The following is an 18,597-nucleotide window of genomic DNA, read 5'->3' as shown; positions in this document are numbered from 1 at the left end:
ACTATCTTTCAGAGTATTGGGCACCCAACCCTGCTCCCACTAACATCTGTAGCATGGATCCTGCTGGTTTCAGCAGGGGAGGCACTGGAACCTAACTCTGCCTTGCCTCATTGTTGTCCAAGTCATAGAGCAAAGCAACTCAGCTCCTGTTTTTTTGTGTGAAGAACCTGGCCAGACTAGGGGTGCAAATCCCCAAACTGCTCAGCTGCATAGAGCCCACTGAGTCTATAGTGCCAGAGCCATTAAATCACTAGGAACTTTCAGCAGTCTCCCCCAGATGAATCCCCACATACAGCAGGAGAAATTCCCTGGACAAGAGAAATGTGGAAAGGGAAATTTACGTTAGCTAGCCCAGATCAGAGAGAGAACTATGTTAATGACTGATTTCTGCAAGGCCCACTACAAATAAGGATGGAGTTTTTGGGTTCTCTTCAGCTGTGAAATAGAAAGGTACATTTTGTACCTGCTCATTCTTTTTCTCTGAGAAATACAACAGAGCCTTGTGTTTGCCCTGCTGGGAGATCTAGAGCAGTCACTCAAAATTTGGAGCAGAGAATAGGAATCCAGGGTCTATACAGCAAGGGGCAGGGAATGAAGGAGGAGGAAAAAAAGCGGGAGGGGGCATTACCTGTCATTAGTAGGGCCTGTGGAAGAAGTCAATTAAGTTAAGTGGGATGGGTGCCATTCCTGCAAATATCAAAGGTGGGGAAATTGCCCTCGTCATGCATAAGATAACTGAGAGCTCTGTTGAGTCCCAGGTTAAAAGTGTTAAACTTGCAAATGAATTCCAATTCAGACGTTCTCTTCTGTAATCGTAATTCTTTCAAATCCTTTATTAAATATCCACGGAGGTTAAAGAGTTCCCCTACAGGTTTAAGTGTGCCCCCACCTGCTATATAAAACCTGGATTCTTATTCTCTGGCCCAAATCTGAAGAAGTGGGTCTTACCCATGAAAGCTCATTACCTAATAAAATAAATGTGTTAGTCTTTAAGGTGCTACAGGACTGCTTGTTTCTTGTGAAGCTGCAGACTAACACAGTTACCCCTGTGATCTCTCTTAAAGCTGCTCTTCATGCCGGTCAGCATCTAACAGCCGTAGGCCACACCCATGGGTGGAAACAATAAAAGCACAGAGGATGCTATATGCAAGCTCTCAACATCTTTGTGCTTCATGGCCATTGTTACCCATAACCAGCCCTTTGCAGACAGAACTCATTGCACTGGCTTCCGCTGTGACAGGCCAGAGACAGCTCAGCTTGAGGAACCTGAATGCCACAGCGCTCAAGGCAATGGCAGCAGAGTGAGGTGTCTCTTACCATGGTGAGGTAGGTGTACTCTGAAGCAGTGCCCAGGTTCAACATTTTCTTCTGCTCCACATTCATTCCCATTAGCATGCAGTAAAATATGTGATAGTTCCTCTCCTCCGGAGCCTGGAATGACAGAAGTAGACCAGAGGACGGGTCTGTCAGAGCCACCTCAGGAAACAGGAGCCGAGTCAGCACTGCCTGCCAGATGAGCCCTTACCTGACGACAAACGCGGGACTTCTCCAGAAGGAACTGCTCTATCCGGGCCCCTTGGATCACACCACTACGGCTGAAGTGGATGTCGATGTATTTCCCAAAGCGGCTTGAGTTGTCGTTTCTAATTGTCTTGGCGTTTCCAAAGGCTGGTGGGAGCAGGGAGCGCAGGACAGAGACAGACACTCGGTTTACTCCTGCTTCGAGCATGCTGATGTAACTTTATACTGCCTGGTCTTGCTGCTGGCATTTCACCAGGTGAGCTTCAGGTTCCAGCGCTGCGTGATCTGACTCACAATCGCAATGGCAGACCCCAGACTCTATCCCGCTCTCAGCTGAACAGAGAAGTGAACAGCTGTGCATGGAAGCAAGTGGGCCCTAAATTCCGCATGTAGATGGGGACACCAGAGTACTCTCCATGGGCTGCTCAGAACTGCCCTACTCTGACACAAAGCTGCTTGCATCTGACAGTAAGTCCTTCCCATTCCCAATCATCAAAACCTCATCACAGGTTCCCAGTTTAGAACCTCATGCCTGCAGAAACTTTAGTGTCCCCAGCAGAAGCTATCCCTGACCACCTCCATGTGGAACCTTTCTTGATCTGAAAAAGTGCACAGGATGCACTTAGAAGCCCATGCTAGCCTATATTTTTTCTGCAGAGGTAGACACAGGACTCAATCAGGCAAATTCGCCATCTCACATAGCTCATCGTTAGACTGCCTTTTGATGACTAAGGTAATTGAGACACATGGCATCTGTCCTAAAAGTGCAGGCAAGAGTAACATTTAGAGCTGTCGTCTAACATGAGCAGCTCATCCTAATAATCTATTCATTCAAATATTTTAAAGGCTAAAGGGCACATTTTACTCATGTAGCCTGATTTTCTGCATAACAGAGGCCATAGGATTATACCCTCCGTCAAGCCCATACTTTGTGGTTGAGAACATATATTTTAGACAGATAACCAATAATGTTTTTTTAAAAAGTGGTGGAGAACCCACCACTCCAACCAATCTGTTCCAATGATTAATTACCCTCATTGTTAACAAATCTGCACCTTATTTCTAGCCTGAATTTACTTAGCTTAAGCTTCTAATCAGTGACTGGATCTTGTTATGCCTATGTCTTTTAAACTGAACAACCCTCTGTTATCTGAAAGAGTTGCCCTGTGTAAAGATTTATACGCCATAATCAAGTTGCCTCTCAATCTTCTCTTGGATAAGATAAATAGAATGAGCGTGTTAAAATGCTGAATGACTCTCCTTGTATCGGAGAACATTTAATTTTAACATATCTGAACCAGGTTGAATCAAAAACTACAGATCTGGAGAAGAATCTCAGTTGAACCACAGAGATTTTGATGAAAATTCTCTGCGAACTTTGCAAAACTTCCTTGTGGATTGTCTGGTCAACCCCTAGTTCATTGAGATTTTAAGGACATCAGCTGCCATGTGGTTTAAATGATCCTGGGACATCACTGCATTACTGGAGCATTACACTGGCATAAATCCATTGAGATCACCAGTGTCATGGTGAATGAGACATCTTAGCTACAAAACCTACCTTCCAGAATTGGGTTGGCCTCCAGAATCTGCTGCTCAATCCAGGAATGTTGGCCACTAATAGCAGCTAAAAACTGCAGTATCAGCTTAGTGCTTTCAGTCTTCCCGGCCCCAGACTCTCCACTGGAATCCAAAACATACATGTGATAAATCAGTATCTCGGTTTCTTTTTCACTTCCACAGTGGAAAAAACAGCAGACAGGAGTTAGACTTCACAGATCTTCTCCATACTGACTGTTCACTGTCTCATTCACTTCTTTGTACCAAAATATTAAGGGCTATATTGTTCCATCAATTATACAAGTGCAGAACCACTAAAGCCAGTGGGCTAGTTCCCAGGGTGAAGGAGAAGAAAATGTGGCCTTTCAACTTTAGTACCTTATCATATTATCTGTACTGGTGTTAGTATGTTAACTTCTTGTTCCCTGTTTTGCCTCTGCTAGCAAGAGAGATCACTGCTTTGAGATTATCCAGCTCTTTACACTCATATGAACAGAAAACAAGTACAGGTCCTACTTTTATAAGATAAAAATAATATTTCTCTTGTCTTGTTTTCGGATCTCCATTCCAGATGGCTAAATGTAGTGCTTTGCATGTTAAATAATAACAGAGTTATTAGATGTTAGTAGTTGTTACGTGTTAGTTTGTATCCTAACAAAACAAAAAAGCAGTCACATAGCACTTTTTTGTTTTGTTAGGATACAGACTAATACAGCTACCTCTCCGTTACTGTCAACGTGCAAGGCCCTACATTTAGTTGTTTGGAATGGAGATTTATCAACTATTTGATTATTTTGTTAATCTTTAAAGTGCTACATGACTGCCTTTTTGTTTCATTAGGATACAGACTAACAGGGCTACCTCTCTTTTATTGATTTAGGAGGGAAATTTAAGCTTCTGAGAGACAATCTCTGCTTTCAGAAATGTGCCAGCAGTGCCCCACTGCAATTTACATTGGCCAAACTGAACAGTCTCTACGTAAAAGAATAAATGGACACAAATCAGACATCAGGAACGGTAACATACAAAAAGCTGTAGAACACTTCAATCTCCCTGGACACTCAGTAACAGATTTAAAAGTAGCATTCCTACACCAAAAAACTTCATGAACAAACTCCACAGAGACACTGCTGAGCTGCAATTCATTTGCAAATTTGACACCAACCAATGATTGAACAGACTGGGAGTGGTTCGCCCATTACAAAAGCTCTTTCTCTGCTCTTGATGTTCACACCTCCACATTAGCTACTGATAATGGGCCACATCCCCCCTGACTGAACTGACTTGATTTCTCCTCTCTTGATGCTCACAACTCCACATTAGCTGCTGATAATGGGCCACATCCTCCGTGACTGAACAGACCTTGTCAGCTCTGGCCCTCTTCTTGACTGAGACCCCCTCATTAAAACCTCCTCTGGAACCCCCCACTCATGCATCTGACATAGTGGCCCACAAAAGCTTACGCTCCAAAATGTCTGTTAGTCTATAAGGTGCCACAGGACTTGTTGTTTTTGAAGATACAGACTAACATGGCTACCTCTCTGATACAAAGGTGAAAAGCCTCCCTGGCCCGGATGATGCATTTAGGCATCCCTTGTCCAGCTATTTATAAAGATATGATTTGTGTAGAATGTCCTTCAGCACTCAAAGGGCATGGGGGAACAGGATGGGTTTGGAAATATACACATGTACATGGGAGCTGCCTCTTTGTCTGTTCTCCTCGCTAAATAGTTCCAGGAAGACCTTCAATGACAGAATGACTGCACAAAAGTGGGGGAGGGGGGCCATTCTCAGCCTTACCTCTGAAGCTGTGCATGAAAGTAAGAAGTACGGACCCATTTGCGAGCACACAGCTGACATGCTTGGATAAAAACTGTATGCTCATTTGGAGACAGAAGCGCACATTCAGGACGGAATATTTCTGAGTCCTAACTGAAAATGACCCTGCAAAAAAAGCAAAGGTTCCCTTTCCTTATTTTCCCTGGTGTTACCCGTGCCTCCACAAGGGACTGATGAGACTGTAATTTCTCCCAACATTTTCTGTTCAATCCTGGTGGTAAACCTACCCCACCAGTCCCACCCACTCCGCCAGTTACCTGATAACACAGCACTGATCTCTCTTATTCCTCTTCATGTTGAAATAGCAGTTGTCTGCGATGGCAAAGACATGGGGAGGCAGCTCCCCAATTCGCTTGTTAGTGTAAAGTTTTATCTGTTCCCCTGTGTAGAGTGGCAGCACCTGGTATGGATTCACAGCGACCAAGATAGAGCCTGTGTAGGTCTGAAAGAGGTGAGAGTTACCTGTAACATCAAGTCCAGACACGGCCAGGACCACCCTCGGCTTCCCTCTCATCAGAACTGTTGGGTCAGATGAGGAACTTTCAGGGAAACTGTGTTAGTGACTCGGAAGATTGTACTCTTCCCTCTGGCTACGTCTACACGTGCACCCAACTTCGAAATAGTTTATTTCGATGTTGCGACATCGAAATAGGCTATTTCGATGAATAACGTCTACACGTCCTCCAGGGCTGGCAACGTCGATGTTCAACTTCGACGTTGCTCAGCCCAACATCGAAATAGGCACAGCGAGGGAACGTCTACACGCCAAAGTAGCACACATCGAAATAAGGGAGCCATGCACAGCTGCAGACAGGGTCACGGGGCGGACTCAACAGCAAGTCGCTCCCTTAAAGGGCCCCTCCCAGACACACTTTCATTAAACAGTGCAAGATACACAGAGCCAACAACTAGTTGCAGACCCTGTATATGCAGCACGGACCCCCAGCTGCAGCAGCAGCAGCCAGAAGCCCTGGGCTAAGGGCTGCTGCCCACGCTGACCACAGAGCCCCGCAAGGGCTGGAGAGAGAGTATCTCTCAACCCCCCAGCTGATGGCCGCCATGGAGGACCCAGCAATTTCGACGTTGCGGGACGCGGATCGTCTACACGTCCCTACTTCGATGTTGAACGTCGAAGTAGGGCGCTATTCCCATCCCCTCATGGGGTTAGCGACTTCGACATCTCGCCGCCTAACGTCGATTTCAACTTCGAAATAGCGCCCAACACATGTAGACGTGACGGGCGCTATTTCGAAGTTACTGCCGCTACTTCGAAGTAGCGTGCACGTGTAGACGCAGCTTCTGAGTCACAGTTGAACTGGGCACCATGCTGCAGGACTTAGCGTCATTCAGATGACACATAAAGTTGTGCTTCTGACCAACACTTGTCATTAAGGATCATGCTGAAGCTTTTTATAAAAAAAAGATACTAAATGTGATCACCTGGCCAAATGCCAGCTCCATCAACTACACTGTGGCTAAAATCTCCATTGGCTTAATTAGATAGGGCATTTTTCACTTCTTACCATGAATTGTTGCTGTGTTGCAGAGTGCTGTGAAACAGCAGTTGTATTCTACCCCAGATATTGCTGCACTTCAGGGGCAGGCAAAACAATCGTGGTGTGTATATGTGTATGGGTTTTCACACATACCTCAGTCATTTTGCCTGTCTCTTCAATGTATATGTGTTATTTTGTAAAGTTTATAAAGAGATCCATGTCAGTGAAAGGTACAGGATGAATCTCTCTAGTCAGGAATTCGTCTCATCCAGCAACATCTGTATTCCAGCATGATTTTAGTTAGCGGGATGACCACTTATCATGGGAGTGGCCAAGTTTCCCATAGTCCCATAAAGTTTTTTTACCTTCACCAGTCCTGGCTCTAAGTGTTCTGTGCTGTTATTCAGTTGTAAGTACCTCTAAATTTCTTCCAAGACCCCAGTGAGCAGTGGAAATAATGGCAATGTATTAGAAAATACTGAGATCCTGTGGACCAGAAAATTCTCTCATTTGGCAATGATAAAGTCCAGAGGGTGCCAGATGAGAGCGGTTCAACCTATACTACAATATATGAATGCAAAATGATTATGTATAAGAGCTTAAAAATATGAGAGTCAGAGTTCATTATAGTAAAACCCCGAGTTCCTGCAACCCCGTGTAACTCAAATTTTCGAGCAAGTTGGTGTGGAGAGCCAGAAACCAGGCTGCCGCTTGGTTCCCAGCTCCCCTTCGGTTGCTGGACCCGGGAACTGACCAGCCCACCCAGGAACTGACCAGCTCGTCAGTTTCCTGGATGCTTCTCCCTGCGTTCCCCCAGTCACGTGGCTGGGGGAAGGCAGGGAGAAGGGAGTCTTAGATAGCCTAGCAGCCTGCAGCTGTGGGCAGCAAAGCAGGCTTAAAGCCTTCTCTCTGCCTTCCCCCAGCAGCACCGCAGCGGGGGGAAGGCAGGCTGACAGACACAAAGTAGCTTCGAATTGTGCTTAACTTGAGATAAAGTGAGTTACGCAGAACTCGAACATGCATCTTTCGAGGGTTTTCTGTATTGTAAGGGAGGGTTCATATTTTACATTACATTTTTTCATTTGCTCTAGTAGCACCTATTAAAATCAGGACTCAGTTATGCTGGGCACTGTGCATAAACACATTGTAAAAGACAATCCCAGCCCTGCAGAGTTTACAGTCTAAACAAACAGAGCAAAGAATGGGAGAAACTCATTGTTAGTATCTTTATTTTATAGGTGGGAAAATAAGACACAGAGAAAGTAAGTGGGTTCAGTCACCCAGGGTCACACAGAAAGTCTGTGGCAAAGCCAGAAAATGAAACACATCACAGTTAAAGGTCACATGGAACCTAAAGTCAAGCCAGGTCACACTATTGCCAGTGATAGCAAATAGAGCATCTGGTTAGACTAATAGTTTGTTATATATGCAGGTGAACTATTGGAATTAGCATAGCAGAATGTATGAGATTTCCTAGCTGCAACCTGTGACACAGACCTGAGATCTGCCTCAATGTACGGATTGACAAAGAGACAGTCACCACTGGTAAAATTCGCTTTAGGCAGAAAACTAAAAGGCAGCTTTTTCACTGCTACTGCATCTTGCTGTTGTATCACTCAGTAGTTATGTCTACATGTGAAGCCTACATCGAATAGCTTATTTCAATGTAGCAACATCGAAATAGGCTATTTCGATGAATAATGTCTACACGTCCTCCAGGGCTGGCAATGTCGACGTTCAACATCGATGTTGCGCAGCACCACATCGAAATAGGCGCTGTGAGGGAACGTCTACGCGCCAAAGTAGCACACATCGAAATAAGGGTGCCAGGCACAGCTGCAGACAGGGTCACAGGGCAGACTCAACAGCAAGCTGCTCCCTTAAAGGGCCCCTCCCAGACACACTTGCACTAAACAACACAAAATCCACAGAGCCGACAACTGGTTGCAGACCCTGTGCATGCAGCATGGATCCCCAGCTGCCGCAGAAGCAGCCAGAAGCCCTGGGCTAAGGGCTGCTGCACACAGTGACCATAGAGCCCCGCAGGGGCTGGAGAGAGCGTCTCTCAACCCCTCAGCTGATGGCCACCATGGCGGACCCCACTATTTCGATGTTGCAGGACGCGGATCGTCTACACGTGCCCTACTTCGACGTTCAACTTCGAAGTAGGGTGCTATTCCCATCCCCTCATGGGGTTAGCGGCTTCGACGTCTCACCGCCTAATGGCGATGTTAACATCGAAATAGCGCCTAACACGTGTAGCCGTGACGGGCGCTATTTTGAAGTTAGTGCCGCTACTTCGAAGTAGCGTGCACATGTAGACACGGCTAGTGACTTCAATGTCTGGTGTCAGCACTTGTCTTTGCAGACGAGCTGTTAGGATGTGCTCAGTTATGAGAGCAGAAAAGGCAACATTTCAGAAATGCTGACATGCTAAGGCTCTCGTGGTCAATCTGGCAAAAGGAAACCAGGCCATTGTGTCAGAGGCTGCTCCTTGGCTGGCACATTAGCCCTGATAGAAGTCTGCTGTTTTTCACTTTGTATTCTTGACTGAGGTTTGCCCACTTGCCTTGGCACTTACATAGATTTTGTGTTCCTGGTGGCGGATGAGGAGGTTGTGCACTATGCCGGCTTCATTCAGGTCCCCAAGGCGTATCATGTCTTCCACTCCTTGTGCAGAGGTGGGATGCATCGGGCTCACAGCATTGATGTTCCGAGCAGTGATCCATTGTTCCTTAAATAGAACAATACAACAGCTCTTAGTTTGTCATCTGGGATTTTATATGCAGGTTGAACCTCTCTCATCTGGCACCCTCAGGACCTGACCGGTGCCAGATGAGGGAATTTTCTGAATGATGGGAGGTCGATATCTTCTAGCATGTCACCAACACTTCCACCGCTTACTGGGCGCTTAAAAGACATTTAGGGGTAAATTACATCTAAATTACAGCACAGAACACTGAGAGCTGGGACTGGTGGCTGGAAACAAACTTTATGGGACCAGGGGAAACTTGGCCATGCCCATGATTAGTGGTCATCCAGCTAACTAAAATCATGCCAGATTACAGAGTTTGCTGGATGAGAGAGTTCAGCATCAGAGAGGTTTAACAAGTACTAGCTCAGGTGGATCCAAATGAGGGAACCATGTTGCCGGGGAGAGAACTCACAGTGTGACTTTAACTGAATTAACATAGAGCAGCTTGCAGCAGCTTTATCTTTAACACACAGGTGCAGCTCACCGAGACTAAGTCCCAGCATGCAATGTTTGAATCAAGATAGGACATTGCAGATGAGGGATATAGTCAAGATTGTGTGGCAAGCTGAGAGCCAGCCCTGGATTCTGTTCTGCTTCAGAGGAGTTTGTGTGGCAGCTGCACTTAAAGTAAAAATATGTAAGTTTTTAACTGAAACATGAAAAGGAATACAACATTAAGTTCTGTAGTTCATATCTTGATCTTATAGTCAGCTAATGATTTTACTCTGTCCACATATTTTCTGTTTATAGGACGCTGCGGATTTGCGTATTGATAAAACATAATGGCAGTATAGAAACTGTTTGAGGGGAAGCCTGAGGTATGGAAGCTGGTATGGGGATAACTGGGCATTGAGTACCAGGAAGGGATAGGAAGAAGCTTGGGATTGTGGGAGAAGCACAGGTGTTGTATGTTTCTCATTTTCAAAAAAAGATCAGCAGAGAAACAGTTAATCGTGTGACAGCTGAAGCATCATTTTTATGTCTCAGAGTCAACAATCCCTTGAAATGAATGGAGCCATTCACACCTGTCCTTGCATGCCAGCTTCAGGTACAGGGAGAAAACACTACACCAGTTTTTGCTTGGTTCTCGTTCTCAGTGTTATCTGCTCAAGTATAGAGGCTAGAAATGGAATAAGAACTCAGATGCAGGAATCAGACAAGAAACGCAAGAATCAGACAACGAAAAATTCAGCTGCTGTGGAATACATAGAGACTAGAGTCTCACAGAAATGCAAGCTCGGAGGCAGGACCAAAGCATTTGCTTTTCATGTCCCGTGTCTTGCCTCTGGTAAATACCATTGCCTGTAATGCTCTGATGAACCACACACAAGATTGGTCTTGAATGTGACCTCCAGGTCAGATTCTGAACTCCATTAAATGTAGAGGGTGTTCAGGTATCCAGAATTTCAACTTGGCCCATTGTAGTGGGAAGGGCAAGCTGTGACTGATGTCTGCTGTCCAGGAATAGCATCCGGGGTGAAATCCTGGTCCGTTTGCCTTAAACAGGGTCTGGATTTCACACTAGAATGCCATAAAGTTTGGGAATATTTAGATCTGTGGTTTGGTTCAGACACATCTCTTGTTCTTCACCATGTTAAATAAAACTTTAAGTATGTTCTGCTAAGGAATTTACAATGTAACCCACCTTGCCTTCATCATCCTCCACCAAGATCTGCCCTGAGTCAGAGATCTTCACAACTGCTCCAATAGGGACATTGAATTCACTGTTGGAAGAGGATTCTAGCCACACATGATCACCCTGGAGATAAGGAAGAGCTACTGTTAAGTCATGCTTTATGTTTAGGCTCCAGCTAACTCTTAGCCGTGTGTCTCCTAGTTTAAATATCTATGGGGTTCCTTTTACTGTGCTTAATTCAGGGGTCAGCAACCAAAAGAACAAAAAGAGTCTTTTTTTTTTTCAAATTTGGTAAAAAAACTCAATATCAAAAGAGTGGCAATGCATGTGAATGTGAGGCAGTCCTTAATAAATAATGTCAAACCGTACTTTTTGTAACCCCTATTTTGAAAACAGCGCAACACGTATCACACAATGCACTGCATATATTGAAGGGGGACTTATTCAACATTTAGAGATCACATATCGTTTGCTATTTAGATACAAGTTGTTCATTGTTTGGTTTTTGGATGTTCACCAAAATATTGAAAATAATCAGGAGAGTTTATTTTTACTTTGCATTATAGCATTGGACGCCACAAAAAAGTCCTTGAATAGCCACATGCAGCTCCAGAGCTACAGGTTGCAGGCCCTTGGATTAACTTATTGCCCGCAGGCCACATTATTGAGAAGTTAAAGCAAGTTATGGAATCAGGGCACCTGAGCTGTAAACCCTGCTATGCTATTTACAGACTATGTGATTTTGGACAAGTCACTCAGGATAGCCATTTATAGGCAGAAATGGCACAGAAGTTCTAACAATGATGTTGCTTACCCAGCCATGTCACAAGAGATGTCATGAAACTCAGCAACCATCCACAAAGTGCTCTGAGATCCTCAAATGACATACAGTCTGTATGCGCAGTTATTATTTCTGCTACTTAACAACATTCAAAGATAAAGCCTCACTAGAAAAGTGGGAGGAAGGCACCTTCAGAAAAGAAAATGGTGATGGACTGACTAGATATCCTGGCAATTTTCAGAGATTTATTATAGTAAATTCTAATTGTACACTCCCTCAATGGTCGGGTGAATAATCTGTACGTGGAAAAACGAGCAGAACTACGAGCTCCTCCCATGGGAATGAACCTTGCACTCCTTAGTCAGGCAAAAAAACTCCTTCCTTGGCCTCAGAGGAGGAGGAGCACCACACCAGGAACAGCTCCAGTCAGTACTCTGCCCATAGAACTATTAGGCAGGCAAAATGCCTATGGTCCTTTAGAGAGATACAGCTAAAATTTCAGACAGCACTGGTTGCCGGTTACCAGACAGTACTGACCCCTCCACCGTACACTAAGGCCCTTTGGAGTATCTTGCATTGCTGGTGGTGGTAACACTCCCACAGTCCTTGCATCCAAAGAATGCAAAGACCAAAATCATGGCAGCCTTTTGCAAAGTAGACAAGGATCCTTTTCACTTCCCGCTACGCTGGCTGATGCACCCGCACCGGGTCAGCCACATTTGGCCTGCACAGATTTATTCCAATAGTCAAAACTTGGCTATAAGTAGAATTAAGACCATGGGCCAGATTTTCCACTGGGGTAAACTAGTGTAGCTCCATTCACTTCAATGGAGCTACACCTGTTGAAGATCTGGCTCTGTTGCATATTATTCCAATTCTCTACCATGACGTTTTCTCCCACAGAGTGCCTATTTAATTTAAACTTTGTTAGTTTTTTCCTCTCTTAAAATATTTTATTGGTTTACATTCAAAGACAAACAGTTGTAAAGTGCTATTGCCATAAATGCAGCACTAGCCAACGGGGAATATTATTTGCAAACAAGAGTGCTTACTCGCAGTGAATGGAACCTTACCCTTCAAGGAGTCATAGGGTACATCTACACAGCAAAGTTATTCTGGAATAGTTTATTCTGGAGTTATTATTCCAAAATTAAATATTCCAGAATAATGAATCTACACTACAGGGAAACCCTGGAATAAGCAATAGTTATTCCACAATAGTGTCTACACATAATGGAGCCTATTTTGGATTAGAGCCCCTACAAGCACTGCTTCCAGGGGCTCTAATCTGAGATACCATGCATACACAGCAGAATTATTTCAGAATAAGCTGTTTCTGGAATATTTTATTTCAAAATAGACCCTATTCCTTGTTTACACAGCCCCTATTCTGAAATATCTATTCCAGAATAAAGTAGACCCCCCAATTTACGCAGAGGTTGCGTTCTTGGCAACCCGTATAGGTTGAGTTTTGGTGTGAGGCAGTCTCCTGGGAGCTGAGGGGAGCTGGGTGCCAGGCTGTAGCTCCCCACCTCTCACAGGAGACAAGTTTCCTGGCTCTCAGCTCTCCGCTGTTCACAGGAGACTGGAAACTGACCAGAGCTGGTGCTGGTCAGTTTTCCGGCTCCCACAAGCAATACTGGACATTATTTCAAAACAACTTTGCTATGTAGACATACTCTTAACGATTTGAGTGGAACTGTTTGTGGTGTACAGCACCAACTCAACATGAGGAAGTGTACTGTACGCAAGCTGGCCCAAAATAACCACGACATACACTAAACTTAACCAGTTGTCTTGCTGTAATTTTGTTTGGGGGAGTTTATTTGATGCCTAGTTGATATTAGCTCTTTGGCTTTTTACTTCTGAAGTGAATTGTGTTCAGTTCCTATGGGCTTCTTTCAATTCGATCTACAGCATCCCCTGACACTAACCAGTGCACCAGAGAAAAGACTCTGACTTACCTTTCTGAGCACCACCATCCTGCCACTTGCAGCCTATCTTCACAAAGAGAAAAACAAAGAGTCAGACTACAGAAGGGGTCGGGGTAAGGACAGATCAAAACACTATCAAAGGCAGGGTACAGGCAGGATTGTTTTAGAAAAAAAAAACAAAAGCAAAATACAGGTTGGACCTCCCTGGTTCGGCACCGTCAGGACTGTCCCAAATGAAGGGATTTGCTGGAGCAGGGGTGGTCCCCTGCTGCCGGCCGCTTGGACTGCCTGGCTCCAACTCTGGCCAGCCAGCACCCTGCTACTGGCCCCAGCCAGCTGCTCTGCTTGGCTACCCTCCCGCAGCTGCCACCGCCCCAGCTCTCAGCCCTGACTTGGTTCGTGGCTCCCAGCCCTGCCACAGGTGCTGCTACCACAGTCCCAGCTCCCAGCCCTGCCATGGCTGCTGCAACAGGGCCAGGAGCTGGAGAGGAGGTGGCTGCTCTGCAGTTATGGGTTCCCAGCTCACTGACCATGCTCCCCAGAGGCTGCCATGCCACCATTCCTTGGCCCCAGCAGCGGTTTCCTAGCTAATGCAGGGCCATCGCTCCCCAGTCCTAGTGGCAGCAGCTCCCCCATCACTCCCTGGCCTCGGCAGCAGCTCCCCTGCCACTGCTGGTCTGCTGGTCACCAGCCCTTGTGGCAAATCCCCAGCCCCAGCTGTGGCTCTCTGTCCGCGAGTTGCCGGACAAGAGAACTCGTACCAGATCTCAGAAGTACAACCTGTATATTTAAGATTTTCTGTGGTCATTAAAAATACACACAAAATGTGGAACTGGTATAACCCACGTACACAATGCAGTGCATAGATTGAATAGCAGGTTACCCTGAGTTCTACCACATAACCCAAGAGGTGGGCTAACAGAGAAGGCATCCCTATGGAAAATGTATGGTTAAGGAACTCTCTCAAGAGAAGTTTATTGCCAAGACAGTATATTGCCAAGTTTAATGTTAAGAAAGTTTACTGGCAGAGACTTAAGCTTAAATTTAACCCACAATAATAAAACATAACAGCTATGTCTACACTACAGCAGTCTTTTGAAAGACTGGGTGATACCATTCAAAAGATCGCCTTTGAAAAGTGTGTGTCTACACACAAGAAGTGGATTGACTCTGCAAGCTGTTCCTTCGAGAGACCGCTCCACCCTTTCAAAAGGGAACGTCTACATGCCCACAGGTGCTCTTCTGAAAGAGCAGAACTGGAAAAGCTATGGATGGGGTCGCATGGCTGCCAAGTCCTTCCAAGGCCCACAGCCTGCTGCTCCCTAAAGGGCCCTCTCCCAAACACCTCTGCCCTGCACCTGATGAGGCCTGCAGAGCTTCCAAATTCCCTGCAGAGCCTGTGCAGGGACCCGACTGCCACCCACACCCGATGGATTCCCCCCTCAGCAACTTATGGAAGTAGAGCTGGCCTTCCTTGCCACTGTGGTCAGCCACCTGGGTACAGTGGTTATGGCTGCCCTCCACCTCCTCCAGGAGGGGTGTCCCCTGCCGGGGCCCCAGAGCCCCTCCACCTGGGAGCCTGCCGGCACCACCCCTAAGAGCCCCAGCACCCCTAGAGCCATCCCAGCAGCTCTAACTGGTGAGAGTGGCTGGTGATGGGGGACCGGGATATCACCAGGTAGGTCCAGGGGGGAGGGAGCTGGGTACACCCCATCACACCCTCATGAGAGTGCACATCCTCCCTCCCATGGAGGTTATCTGCGCGATCAGCGCAATGCTACTCCAGAGTCGTCCACATGGGAGATGTCAATGCAGCCATCGTGGGATTCACCACACTCAGCTTCCTGCATAGCTTGGGAACCCTGGACTGGACGCACCTCCCCAGCAGTGCCCCAGAACACAGCACCAGCACCTACACAACCTGCCAAGTCCTTCCAGAGCCTGCAGCCAGCCAGTAGCGCTCCAGGCACTGGTGGACTCAAAGGGCTGCTTCATGGACATTTATGTGGGGTCGGGGGTGCCAGACACGATGCCCATGAGTTCCGGAATGCCAGGCTCTGCCTGTGCATGGAGGCTGGGACATACATTCCCCAGAAGGAACTCCAGGTCAGGGATGTCACCATGCTCCTCTGCATGGTGGTGGAAACCACCTGACGCCTGCAGCCCTGGCTGATGCAGCCTTACACTGGCCACCCTGACCCCACACAGATTTTTAGTACCAGCATCAACCAGATCCGCAACGCAGTTGAGCGGCCCTTTGGGCTCCTGAAGGGCCAGTGGCGGTGCCTCCTCATGTGCCTGCACAACATCACCCAGGTGGTAGGAGCCTGCTGCGTCCTGCACAATATAGTAGAAGGCACAAGCAAAGCTTTTGTGCAGGGGTGGGCAGCCAAGTCTGGCCGAATGTAGGCGGAGCCAGCCACTGCTTGGAGTTGCGAGGCATACCAGGATGGGATCCACATCAGGGAAGCCCCTGGGAGACATTTTCCCACTGGCCCCCCTCCCAACCTACCCCCCCACAGCCCCACACACACACCTCGGCTCCCCCCACCTCACGTCCAACAGCATGGCAGCCATGGGGTATTGCGAGTGCTGAGGGGATTCCTGCCCATGTGGGGCTGGCCATGGGCACGGTCCAGGACTGCCTACCCTGCCCCTGCACACTTGACTCACTGCGCTGTCCACAGGGCTAAGGTGCTGAGTGTTACTAATGACTGTTGCAGCGTGCCAGAGTGCACAATCATCTGGGATGTGTACAGCCGGGGTCTGCTGGGTTTGTGGGTGGCCCACTGGCAGCTGTGGTTCCCCTGTCTGCAAAATGAGGTGTACGCCCTACCAGGGAGTCCCTTGCTGAGGTCTAGCAATGTCATGCTGATCATCACCCAGCTTGACAACAATGATGGCAGGTCGCTGATCAGCAGCCCGTCACTGCTGTCCCTGGACAGTGGCTCTGGCTCAGTGCCTGGTGGGTTGGAGCTGCCTTGAGGTTGCAGGTCATCCCCGTCCTTGGGGTTTGGCCCATCTGTCAGTGTGTCAAAGGCTGCAGGTGGTGGCGAGCTATACTGGGGCCCCATGAGGCTCCTGAGCTCCTTGTAGTAGGGGCAGGTCCTGTCACCTACCCCTGAGTGGCTGGCAGAGTCCCAGGCCTGGGCGTACCCCTGCCATAGCTCCCTGACCTTGCTCCTCACTTGGTCAGGGGTGTGGTCAGGGTGTCCCCGGGTGGCCATCACTGGCAAGTCGACCAAAAGCTGATGCATTCCTCCACTTGCCAGCCATCTCACGCAAGACCTCCTTCTCCTTCTGGAACCCAAGGAGGTCTCTGAGCTCTGGCTCAGTCCAGGAGGGTGCCTGCTTTTTAGGGCTATCTGGGGTCTGTGAGGGCTGTGAGCGGGGGCCCTGAGTCTCCTGAAGTGACTGGCAGCTGGCCATGATGGTATTCTGTTTTTCCAGGGGTGGTTATGAGGGTGTTTGGCTTCAGGCATGTGCCTTTGCTGCCAACATGCTCTCAGCTTCCTGCCACATGGTTTTTGGGTCCATGCAGCTTTAAACGTGGCTGGACACAAAGACCATAGAGTTCCACTGCTGTCAGCCAGGGCATCTCCACGTCCCCACTGGCTGGCATGATGGAGGACTCCTCTTTCAAAAGATCAGCCCATGGAGTGTCTACACACATCTTCTTTTGGAAGACTCTTTTGAAAGGGATCAGAGGGGTAGCCATGTTAGTCAGTATCTCCAAAAACAACAAGTAGTCCTGTGGCACCTTATAAAATAACAGATATTTTGGAGCATAAGCTTGAGTGGTCAAAGACCCACTTTGCCAGATGCATGCATGCATCTGATGAAGTGGATCTTTGCTCACAAGAGCTTATGCTCCAAAATATCTGTTAGTTTATAAGGTGCCACAGGACTTCTTGTTGTCTTTTGAAAGGGGGCACTCTTCCTCATATGGGATCAGAGGAGCACTTTCAAAAGCTGAGCCTCATTCCTTCCGAAAGGGCACATTTTCTGTGTAGACACTCTGTGCACTCTTTCAACAGAGGGTCAGATTTTCTGAATGTACTTGCTAGTGTAGACGCAGCTCACATGTACAATATAGTTATTTGCATTCAATTGGTCCAATGACTTAGTGGCTCCGTTCCTGTGAGCAGTCAGCCCAGAGACCCAGATTTTTTTTCTACTTTGCTAAGCTGCCCAAGGCAGTCTGCCAGGAGGGCTGGCGCAACATCCATATAGAAGCAGAATTCCATACACAACCTTCCTCAGGTGTGCCTGCAATGAAGGGCTTCGAGAAGGATGAAGAGCATTTTAGGATTCCAGCTGCAAAGTGGAGAATCCCCCAGGAAACAAACCAAAGTACTGAGCTCACTACTGAGAGGAATGTGTTGGTAACAAGAGTCCAAAGGACAGTCCAATTTGTTGAAAGTGCAGCCCCTACTGAATCTGCACCTTTTGCTTTATCAAATTAGGCTCTGAAGCCCAGGACAAATCAAAAAAACGTAGGACTACATAAGCACATATGCATACACCTTTTCCTGCAAGTGGACTCTCACATCAATTTCCGGAGTAAACATGTTCTGCTGGTTGACTCACTTGCTACACTGAGATTTAGTTCCCTGTCTTTTCAATGTGCATGGGGAAATCATAGGCAAAGATTTTCAGAAACGGTTTCAGCTCGGACTGAGCTGCAAAATCTGGCTCTGAAGCAGGGTTTGAAGTTTTTCAGAGTCTGAACACTTTGTCTGGCACCATCTCAAGTAAATGCACCCAGACATTCATTTTAATATGATTTAGGATCTGTACGATCATTCACAAGAAAAATGTGCTGACTTACACACAGGCCAAAAACATCCATTCAGCAGATGAGCTGAACTGGATTTCAACTTCCAAAGCCTAAGATCAGCTTCTGTGTCATCTCCTGAGGCTACTGATGGAGGAACTATAACTTAATGCAGCACAGAATCCCCATTCTTTAGATTATATAAGAAATAGAGAGATAAGTAGCCCCTAATAGTATCTACCAAACACCAATCACACTACCACATTCTCATAGGTCTCACACCCATGTGTGTCTGGGT

At 47.0% G+C, this 18,597-nt stretch overlaps 1 protein-coding gene across 3 annotated transcripts in view; it reads right to left on the bottom strand.

The window, feature by feature from the left end:
- MYO7B (myosin VIIB) overlaps nt 1–18,597 on the bottom strand; it is a 106,272-nt gene that overhangs the window by 72,298 nt on the left and 15,377 nt on the right. For 2 of the 3 annotated variants that reach the window (XM_075004546.1, XM_075004549.1), the window contains exons 2-8: nt 13,553–13,589; nt 10,817–10,930; nt 8,998–9,150; nt 5,178–5,362; nt 3,083–3,204; nt 1,526–1,668; nt 1,318–1,431 (exon numbers count right to left, since the gene is read on the bottom strand). In XM_075004546.1, coding sequence (XP_074860647.1) covers nt 1,318–1,431; nt 1,526–1,668; nt 3,083–3,204; nt 5,178–5,362; nt 8,998–9,150; nt 10,817–10,930; nt 13,553–13,570 — 849 coding nt within the window. In that variant the 5' untranslated portion in view covers nt 13,571–13,589. The remainder of the gene's footprint in view (nt 1–1,317; nt 1,432–1,525; nt 1,669–3,082; nt 3,205–5,177; nt 5,363–8,997; nt 9,151–10,816; nt 10,931–13,552; nt 13,590–18,597) is intronic. The other variant, XM_075004548.1, reaches the window with a different exon arrangement.

This window comes from Carettochelys insculpta, chromosome 10 (genome assembly GCF_033958435.1).
Source record: "Carettochelys insculpta isolate YL-2023 chromosome 10, ASM3395843v1, whole genome shotgun sequence".
NCBI lineage: Eukaryota > Metazoa > Chordata > Testudines > Carettochelyidae > Carettochelys > Carettochelys insculpta.
This window is presented reverse-complemented; position numbering and strand designations above follow the sequence as displayed.